This window comes from Rhododendron vialii, chromosome 1a, assembly GCF_030253575.1.
Source record: "Rhododendron vialii isolate Sample 1 chromosome 1a, ASM3025357v1".
Classification (NCBI taxonomy): Eukaryota; Viridiplantae; Streptophyta; class Magnoliopsida; order Ericales; family Ericaceae; genus Rhododendron; species Rhododendron vialii.
In genome coordinates, this window is record NC_080557.1 from 47,752,422 (window position 1) to 47,763,207 (window position 10,786).

The following is a 10,786-nucleotide window of genomic DNA, read 5'->3' on the forward strand; positions in this document are numbered from 1 at the left end:
CAGTACTTTGTTAACCATCCACTACAAGCAAAAGATAGAAAAAGAGCAAAAGCAGCAACACTGACTCTAACAGTAGCACAAATGGACTAGTAAGTTTTGTTCTAAATGTACTGATTAACTCATAGCACATGCCAATTTCGCCTTCGACATACCCTTCTGTACAATTTCATCCTCCGCCATTAACAAGATTATGCGAAGTGTATTCATCAAGGAATAGTTCAACAGGATAATGCATCAAAATGTCACGCTGTGCTATAACGTTGATGACAAGGCATGAAACTAACATAACAGAACATAGAGTTTCATTGATAGCAAGTTGTACCACTATTAGGTTTTTATAGTTACAAAGTACTGCCAGGTCATTATGGAAGTCATCCTATTCCATGAAGACCTTATGGTTACAGAAATTACATATAAACTACTGTATATGCCTATATGTATATTTCTGTGTATGTAAACCTCCTCTGTTAACACTTCCCGCTCTGCCTAAAAGGGCTCTACATATAGACATATACAGTATAAGTAATTTCTGTAACCATAAGTAAAAGGTAGAATTTAAGATGATGGCGGGTTCGATGAGCCCATATCCAACTTATCAACATCTTCCTTTGGACAGACAAACATCTTGCATACCATGGTCCGGAATTCCCTGCATCAGTATCAACATAAATTCTTAGTCCATTGTAATGAGGGCAGCCCTAAGACCAACAAATTGCATAACGAAAAACACTTGAAGCAGGTGAGTGATTTGGTACTTAACGGCCAAGGGTAATCTCCAATCAGCATCATGTCCCCTTCACCATCTATGTAGGTTACGTACCAACCACTGCTCCCATCGATCAATGTCCCTTTGAACTCAAACATCTGGTCAAGCTCACGAATGAGTTCACCATAACCATCAAAACGTGCCAGGTCAACTGATCTTCCAAGAGTAGTTCCATACTTCAGCACCTGCAAGGGAAATATTTACAATATCTCAAAATCTCCCCAACCAAACAACGTTATTATATACTTTTTTGAACTCGTTAACCAAACAACTTATGTATTGGACTTTGGTTTCACATCAATATAACTAGGATGATCTTTTGCTAAAACAATAAACAATAAGCTGCCTACTTTGAGACATTTACCATGATAAACAAACTTTCCCAAGCAAGTCAACCCAAAACTACAGGCAGGGATTCTTTCTCAAACTGTAGTTTACGAAACAACATCTAAATGAGCATGAAAGTGCAATTACCTTTGTACAGCTTCGGTTAGCACTGGGACAACAGTTCCTGCATTGTTTATATGGATTGTTGCCAGAAATACCCTTAGATGGCTCGGAGACCTGGCTAGGACAAGGACTACAAAGTTCTCGTGAAGAAAGCATTTGATTTGAAGGGAGCGCCATAGGACTACTAGATATATTCACTCCAAAAAGCATGCACTTGCCATTTGGTTGGCCCATTGGAGCTCCAATCTCACCTTTCTCTTCAGGAGCTGTGCATTCCTGTGAGGCTGAACTGGTAAAGCTGACTTTTGGAAAAGACAAGCTTCCACTCGCTTCAGTACAGTTGTGGGCCCCACAGGAGGTAAATGTTGGAGGCTGATAGTTAGCAATCATTGGATGAGGAGGATTTCCACCAGGAATTGCTATTGTGCTGCCATGAGAGTGAGAAAATGGGTCACGCATCCGAACAGGATTTGGTTGGGGTAGCAGCAGTTGCTGCCCTGATGCACCCAGTTCAAAAGCACCCATGGCTCTGCTTTCTTGACCTTGCAAGACCCCAAATTGTCTTTTCTGTACACAATTCGCTGGACTCTTCAAGAAGCCTTTGAATACAATGAACAAGAAAACTAAGAGTTACCGTCACCAATCTTTCACACAAATGCAGCATTTTTTGGAGACAAAAAGTTACTGCAAACTGGATATGTAGCCCACAACAGGCAATTAAAAGCAACACCACTGGTTTATGACGCCATTTCAGGAGGAAAAAAAAGGAGGTTACAACTGTGTCAACAAAACCCTTTTTTACCGTTGGATCAAGAGTGCTGATGGTGATGTGCAAACTCTTCCAAAGCCATTTCTCGTGTCAAATTTGACACCAGAAATTACGATTTGCCCAAGGAGTGGAGTAGCCCTTTTGCTCATTTCTACCCAATTTTGGCAATGGCTAGGAATTTGCCTAACTAATGGAGAGCTCTAAGATAATTTATACTTACCATTCCCTCCAAAAACGGGAAATCCAGAAGTAGATTGGTCCAAAGGTCGTGCCCTTTTACGATTGGGAAAAAGGGAACCTAACTTCTTCTTCTTCACAACAGTAGGTTCAATGCTCCAAGGAGAAACCCTTTGAGGGCGAGCTGACGTCATGGATAGGACATCCCATTCCACCTAAAAAAACATATATGTAAGTAGCAATACATCACTGGAACTTAAGAAGACATTCTGAATGCAACTACCTCAAGACATCTCCACTCCGAATCATCCCACCTGATAGGATCGATACTATCAATACCAACAACAGTACCTGCAATTCTGGTTAATACATGTACATTCGGGCTTCAGCTAAAAAAAGAAGAGCCAAGAAATGACATGAAGTAAGCATAAATCATTTGCATTAACTTTTTGTTCTACTTCCATTATGACACCATTCAATCAAAGGAAGCTAACAAATTTCAATTTTTCATCACTATTGCAAGTTATTATGCTGAAAAAACTGAAATTACGTTACAATTAATTCCCTATTCCTAACCCGAGAAAACTGGGGATACAACTAGTTATTGTAAAGAACGATGCCCCATAAACACTTTACCTGGAAGGCGTAGGTTCAGGATATTCTTCACCTTCAAACTGCATTCTGAATCTCGTTCCAATTGAAAAGTCAATTTCAGCTGACTTCATGTATTGATCATGAGGAATAATAAATTCAACAGGACTTGTCCTGCACAAGATCCACAAGTCATCTTTTGCAAAAGACTGATTACACCTAAAACCTAAATGTCCAATGAAATAAAGTAGACCACAGACCCTAGCTTATTGTCCTCCATTTAACACTTCATATAGACAATGTAGTATTAGCTTACCAAGGATGGTAATAAACAGTAAACATGGTTCCAGTAGTCATGGCATGGAAGGCACTGGCAAGTATGCCATGTTGCATGCTGTGACCAGATAGGACAGATGCTGACGTACTTGCTTGTGATTTTGTTGCACGGCGGACCCCAACAAAAAGTTCTCCATTTTCTCCTCTATCAAAAAAATATACTCAACTATTAATGTGAAAGGAAAAACTCTGTGAAACCCTTGATAAAGTTCTAAAAACAATTGCAAGGGAGACAAAGAAGAAAAAGGAGGAGGAAGAAAAGAAAGACCATGTAACCAACCAAGCAAAACTGCATGTTGTGCAACAGTACTAGTAAAATTAGTCTTAAAAAATGTAACAAGCCATGCTCTCACATTAGTCCATACAAGCACTGGGAAATAGGGTATAAAAAGTGTACATCTCTGCGGATCGGCAAGAAATAAATCGAGGGAAGAGAAAGAACCTCAGGAATATACAGGCATCCCCAGCGACAAGCTTCTTTGCACCCACAAATGAACTCCAACCGCTGGTAAGCAAGTGTCGCCTTGGCTGCCCTACATATATAGATTCAAATGACAAGAACAATTAAACAAGCTAAAATGAATTTGGATTTAGCTCAGCAAGAGATAAGGACCTAAAAAATGCATAAGACTACAGAGAAACAGAATGAAAAAGTAAATAGCTTACTGAAGCATCCCCCAAGGAAAAAAGGGAAGCAAAGTAAAGAAGGAAAAAAACAACAGGACAATGATTAACTGTGTACAGACCATGACAAAACTGAATCTCTACACTGGTTTCACATTCACCCTTTGATATCAATGAGTCAATTTCTAGTGAAACCTGGATGTCTTGCAGTTAAAATAAACATTTTCTTATTTGAACGGGTCCATTAGTAGTATTATTCAGATAAAATGAACGTTATGTCATGCACGGCATTTTCTTTCGCATATGATGCATAGCAGCCAAAAAACGCTTCCTATCAATGAAGATGAGCTAAAATTTTACACAAGTATAATGGTCATTTGGTCAAAAGTAGTAGTATTACTAGTCTAATTACAATAGATGTCCAAGATAAGCTGGATGGGAACCGTCGGGTCGACTAGACAGCAAGGTAATGAGATTGAATAAGATTTATAGGGGAGGAGATTCACACTGCCCCTACTGATAATATAAGGTTATGAAGAGCATGAGGGCAGTTGGTAGTTATTAACATCGGAAAATGAACCTAAAAAACAAGACTGCCAAAGGAAATCATAAGTACCCCGATATATGTGGCGAAATCGCCATTCTGACCCATGCAAGTCCTTTGCCACCAGTTCCTGTGCAGGTGGTTCTTGAGACATGTCCTGAAAGGAAAAATGAAGATGTAAGTTGGATCAGGTAAGTTTTGTCTTCACAAAATCCTGATATGATGCACGAACCTTTTCTATCACTATCAGTACTTGTTATTCTTAGATGAACTAGGTCCAAGCATTTGATTGTAAATTACCATTAACAGATTATTAGATGGTTAGATGAAAACCGTACAAAGATACTAACCAAAGGAGGAAAGCATTCGTCAGCGTGTCGCTTAGGAACAGAGAATCCACCATGCGTGCTCGTATCAGATGGAGTGAGTCTCTTGCTAAAACAGCACGCATTGAACTTTTGGGACATAGATTGAGAATAACATCCGCTCTCTGAACTTATCCCTTCTTGCTGCAAAGAATCAAAGAGAGAAAATTGTTTGGTATGAGTAAACAAAAACCAAAAATAAAGAGAGAAAATTTGGACAGATGGACAGATAGATAGCAATCAAGCAACATGTTTAGTTACTTAGAGTCTAAATCCTCAATTCCTAACATGATCCAGTCATTACAACATGATAATTTGCAAGTACAGACTTATTGAAACAAATAAATAAAATGAGAGTCTCGTTATTAAGCCATTAAAAAGTAGAAAAGAAATACATTTTAACATTATTCAAAAGAGTCCATGAACAAAGTGGTAGAAGTTCAGCATTTACTAAGCATGTGCATTTATATACAGTGAAAATCTCGTTCACTAACTTACCTCTGTAAGCAAAGTAATTTGTGCATACACCTCATCCGTGTGAGCTTCAGCCTGCAAAACCGCAACTAATAAGCATGCGAAACATCAAAAGGATACCAGAACAATTATATCCTATAAAAGCTAAAACGTTAGGCCACCCGCATTGCACGAGTGACCAAAATGCTAAAAACCTTATTAGCCCATGAGGCAATCTACCTGTAATTGGGCATAGACAACCTTGCATGGAATCTTAGAAGGTAAATCATAAACAGGCATCTCCACTGTCCCTTCCTGGCTTGTGTATGCCTCAACCTATTCCAAAATAAATTCAGAAAGATAATGGTTCATATCGCAAAAACATAACAATAACTATGTATTTAATTTAAGGAGGTAAACTTAGTTCACTTTTAGAGTGGCGGAACTATGTAGTTCACTTTTAGAGTGGCGGAGCTATGTTGGGGCCCGGCCCCTTGGCCCCGGCACCCCGGGCTCCTAAGTTTTAAAAATTTTATTTTGTATATACCTGCTTTTTAATATTATTGATAATTATTCGTATAATTTTAATATTATATCTTGATAATTTTGGTTTGATTTGATAAAAAATTGATTATTTTACATTCACATTTCTCAAATTTTTTCATAAATGAAAAATAAGCACGTAACAGTTGAAGTAGCCTAAAGAAAAAATACAAAATGATTGGTACACTTTAACTGCATTAGGCTAGAATCATTTCAATGTCTACTAAGCGCCGCCCCCCCCCCCCCCCCCCCCCCCCCCCCCCCCCCGCCGGTTCGTCAAAGTAAATCACTCAATATTTATTTGAATTGTACTTTCTCAATCACTTTAAGATTACACATTAACCACAAAGGGCGTAGTCCATGTTATCTCCAATTTGGAACAACGTCAACCAACTGCGGTCGACAGAATCCTTCTTTATTACGCTTTTTGTCGTGATCGTTTACTTCGACATATACGACAAGAATCAGTAACCACATTTCCACGGTACATTTAAAGCGATAAGATTTCGTATTGATTTTGCTTAAATGAACCGAGATTACATTAATAAAAGAGTCGAATTAGGGATAGAATGGAAGAACACCTGTTCAATGTGACCTTGAGGGAAGTAGAAAACCTTATCCCCTACGCTCGGAACATTAACCAGTGGTCCAGCACAAGTATGCCATAGTTGCCTATACAGATCATCTTTCTCGCCTAAGATCCACAACAGAGTGGTATTAACAGCACAACCAAAGATAACATATAAAAGGAACCATGAGACTGAGTATTGGTAAGCCTTTTCCTGTTAGAATAAAATTAAACCAAACTCACCCACATTCCAGTCTCAATTCGGATTGGGCGCATGAAAATATTGTTGGACATTTTTTACATCCCACTATCAATGGCAATATATAGCTATATACAGATGAATTCAATGAAATAAATTCACTTTGGAGAGAGGATTATCAAAATTGATATGGGGTAAGAACTTTGCAATCAACCATAGCCCATGGGAGGGTCAGCTGCAAAAAAGGAAACTAAGACAGGGAAAAGAGAACAATCCAGATACAAACGCTTATAGCTTAGTTTAGCATTCTTGCCAGAGGTTTGATAGCAAAAGAACACAGTCATAAGTCAGAACTATATAAAGTTAATTAGAGAAAGCCTGTAAGTGTGTTTCAAGTAGAGAAAGGCACTTTTTCCTTCGAGATTAGTCAATTACTATAACTAAAGGCGTTAAAGGGAAAAAAGAAATTGGTGAAAACGCTCATGAAAATCGCATTTGATAAATCCATGACCATCAAATATCAAAAGACTAATTAGCAATGATTCAACACGAGCATGTGTTGCGCTTTAGGACCGAAATCAAACACAAAATCGAACAGACAAAGACATAATATTTAGTCGAGGTGCATGTAAAAGCTGGCCTGAACACCCTGAGTTATCAAACAAAAATTTTGCGTGGTTCCCAAATCCGGGTACCACCACGGACGGGCAGGGGATTCTGCTATTGCATGGAGGAATACAAAATCTCTCATACTCTCTCTGATTTCTGATACAAACTACAAGAGCAGAACAGAATCCCACATTTTTCATCAAAAAATGATCAAACAGAATCCCATTTTTTCCCAATTAGCAGTGCAAAAATGACTAGTTCTGAAAACGGAAACAAATCAGAATCACCAGAGAAGTTCCATTTGTGAAAGCTTGAAATTACATTTTTCTCCCAACAGAAATTGGTAGATTAAATAACTAGCCTGTCAACTCTCAAGCAGAAAACACTTTAAAAAAATGAACGATGACTTAAAAATGAATTACTAACATGGGAAAAATTAATAAATAAAAAAAGTAAGTAACGAAAACCAGAAAGACCCAGGTCGTCACCTTGGCTATTATTACCAGTGGAGCCGTCGTTTTTGCATTTTCCCTTTGTTCCCACCTTGTCTCTCAACCCTTGGGCTTCAAGATCATTCCTAGAACCCATCTCTCTATCTCTCTCTAAAAATGGGGAAAAAAAAGGAAGGGAAGCCTAACTAGAGGAGACAAATAGACCTTCAGGTGTGCACCACCTTCACGTATATGTCACTCTCTCACTCTGTGGTTTTTGTCTCCCACTGCCCCGGTAGTACTGCAGTATTTCTCTCTCTAAAATAGTTTCTCTCTCCTCCTGTGTGAGTACTAACTTTAACGCATGTTATCAAGTTATCAACGTCACAGTATTTGCATTGTGATGGGTACATTGAGAGGGTATATGAATGGGTGTATATATATATACACACAAGTCAGGAGGAGGAGGAGTAGCTGTGGTGCCTGTTCGACACCGTACACTCGCCCATCGTGGACACGGGTCATCGGTGCAAGGGCCAGACGTCTCTCTCTCTCTCCTTTCTTTCTCTTTGCTTTTAACGGTAGTTCTGCTAATTTGGGCCGAAGCTTTTCATGTTCCTGTTTTGATCCGCAACGCCGCATTCCCTTCCCACGAAAAGCAACTTAGGCCTACCATAGGCCTAATACAGGAGGAATTTTTTAGTGCCGAGCGGGTACCACGTGGTATCCGTTCAGTGCATTTGAACCATTCATTTTGATTTTGGAGGGAAAATAACGGCTCAGGATGTGTTTTGATAATTAATACCCGCTAATAACACGCTAAGAACATTTATTAATACTGAAAATTTCTTTGATGAGTATTAATTATCAAAACATGTTTTTAGCCGTCATTTTCCCGATTTTGGACGGCTCGGATTTAGAGAGAGAAATATGAGAGAAAGTGTGGGGGGTGAGAGGAGAGAGAATGTTTCAAACTGGACCATCCAATACACTTTTGGACGACTCGGAAGTGCCCGCTCGGGCACCAAGTCAACCAGGTGACGTAGTAACCACCCGGCACTGAAAATTTTCTCCTAATATAGAATCCTAGTAATAATCTTCTTTTTTTTTTTGAAAATGATTATCACACATTCCATTTTACAATCTATATTCTTTCTTGTTTTTCAATACCTTTATTTCACCACAGTGGTAACATTTTATTATAAATTCACATGAATAAAAACAAAAAGTGAATATTGTATAAAGGAGAGTTTGAAGATCACTTTCCGTTTTTTACCCCTCCTATCATCCAGTAGTTTTACATTAGCAAAGGTCAGCTACATTTACATAGTAAAAATCATAATAAATATAGACAAAGCAAATTAGTCATTTAACTAATGCGAAACGAAAAATATCAAAGCAATCGATGTCTTTTACCCCAATTCAGGCATCACAAACTCAATTAAGGCTCTGTTCCAAAACACTTTCTTAAAGAATAAGTATTTATTTCACATTTTTAAACTCAAAAATAATGTAAATGAAAAATAATTTTTCAATTTTTTTACACCGTATTAAAGATCTCAATGAGATCTATCAAACAAGATCCATATTGATAGAAATTTTTTTTACGTAAGCACGTGATTTTTTAGCTTGAAATTGCCTTCTTGAAAAATAAGTACTTATTTATCGTTCTGGAGCGGGGCCTAATAATCATCTGATTCATCTTTATGCAAAATGTGCATGTCGAACAATCATTTTTCTCGTATTATATGTATTAGAGGTTGGGCTGTACTTAGTTTGTACAAGTGTAAATATGTGAGGGAGCGCAATTGGATAATATTTTTGGTTGTAGAAGTGAATGGATGGTTGAGTTCGAATGATTTTACCATTTTTTTCTGAGTAAAAGTCATGTTATAGTAAAAGTAACGGTGCCATAAAATTCGGCTTTCTATTAAAATAATATTAGAAATTACTCGATCGAGTCGCACTTTGAGTTGAAAATCAGATATGAATCTTATCTCCTATAAATAAATATTACAATGAATATTGCTGCCTTACTTGATCTAAATTACTACTTATAGCTCCCTTTTTCGTAGAGAATCTCAAATCTCTCTCTTTCTAAAAAGGAAGTTTGAGAATCATCTAACTTACCATCAAATTTCTTGATAATAGAAAAGTTGTAAATTTGTAATACAACAAGCATGTACAGATTTGAACTTTATCAAACGAATTTAACACAAAGGTGGAAATCCGAAACTCCACAATAAAAGTCGAACATAAAATGAGATTATGACGGAGGAAGTGTATGTCAAATTTTCCGACCAAATTTCGATGATCCGAGCCGATCAATGTGTTCAAAACGTGATTTTAAGAGTACTCGCTAGAAATCAGCAAAAATAAAGACCGGAAAGAACTTCATCCGAGTAGTTTTTATTTGAACCGTTCGATAAAAATAAACAAAAACTGCTCGGATGAAGTCATTTCTTGTCTTTTTTTTTGCTGATTTCTCGCGAGTATCCTTAAAATCACGTTCTGAATATATTAAGCGGCTCAGATTATCACAAATTGATCGAAAAAAGAGCGTCCTCACTTTACTATGTTAATGGCGCCCTTATAAGAAGTTTTATATAACATATACATATACACACACACACACATATATATATATATATAATTGTTTTTTTAAAATAAAAAAAAGACATGGGGAATATGTGACCCCATGTGCTCCAAGGTGGGTCCGCCCCCGCCTCTAGCCGAGAGATGATTAGGGCCCGTTCCAGAACGTGAATAAGAACTTCTTCTTTTTTCAATAATAAGGCTTGTTCCACAAAAATAAGAAGAATGTACTTATTTTTTAAGAATTTATATAGGTATCAATGGGCACAAGGGCGGGAAATCGTACCGACAGCTGCGTCGGGCCGTCTCTGGCCACCGGACGGCAGATTCGAGCCGTCCAAAAATTCTATAAAAAAAAAATCGAGAGGGCCTCCGCGGAAATCAACGGCATCCGAGGTGTGTAGGATGCTTGATCCGAGCACCCCTTTTTTGTGTATGTGATTTCACACGAAAAATGGGTGCTCGGATCAAGCACCCTACACACCTCGGATGCCGTTGATTCCCGCGTTAGCCCCCTCGATTTTTTTTTATAGAATTTTTGGACGGCTCGAATCGGCCGTCCGATTGCCGGAGACGGCTTGGCACGGCTGTCGGTACGATTTCCCTCCTCGGCACCCATTACTCATAGTACAACTCCTTATTTTTTAAGAAAGACAATTTCAAACTCAAAAATCATGTGTGCTTACGCAAATAATTTTCTTATCAATATGGATCTTGTTTGATAGATCTCATTGAGATCTTTAATACGGTGCAAAAAAAATTGAAT

The 10,786-nt window shown here is 38.0% G+C and overlaps 1 protein-coding gene across 1 annotated transcript; it reads right to left on the reverse strand.

The window, feature by feature from the left end:
• Positions 1 to 237: 237 nt before the first annotated feature.
• Positions 238 to 7,856, reverse strand: LOC131322825 (auxin response factor 2-like). Its single transcript, XM_058354337.1, has 14 exons — positions 7,483 to 7,856; positions 6,200 to 6,312; positions 5,316 to 5,411; positions 5,121 to 5,171; positions 4,608 to 4,766; positions 4,330 to 4,414; positions 3,532 to 3,622; positions 3,070 to 3,234; positions 2,799 to 2,927; positions 2,446 to 2,521; positions 2,206 to 2,377; positions 1,241 to 1,815; positions 761 to 951; positions 238 to 649 (listed from the first exon to the last, which is right to left on the reverse strand). Exons 1-14 carry the CDS (start codon positions 7,580 to 7,582, stop codon positions 556 to 558), a joined length of 2,097 nt encoding a protein of 698 aa, XP_058210320.1. The 5' UTR covers positions 7,583 to 7,856; the 3' UTR covers positions 238 to 555.
• Positions 7,857 to 10,786: the final 2,930 nt, after the last annotated feature.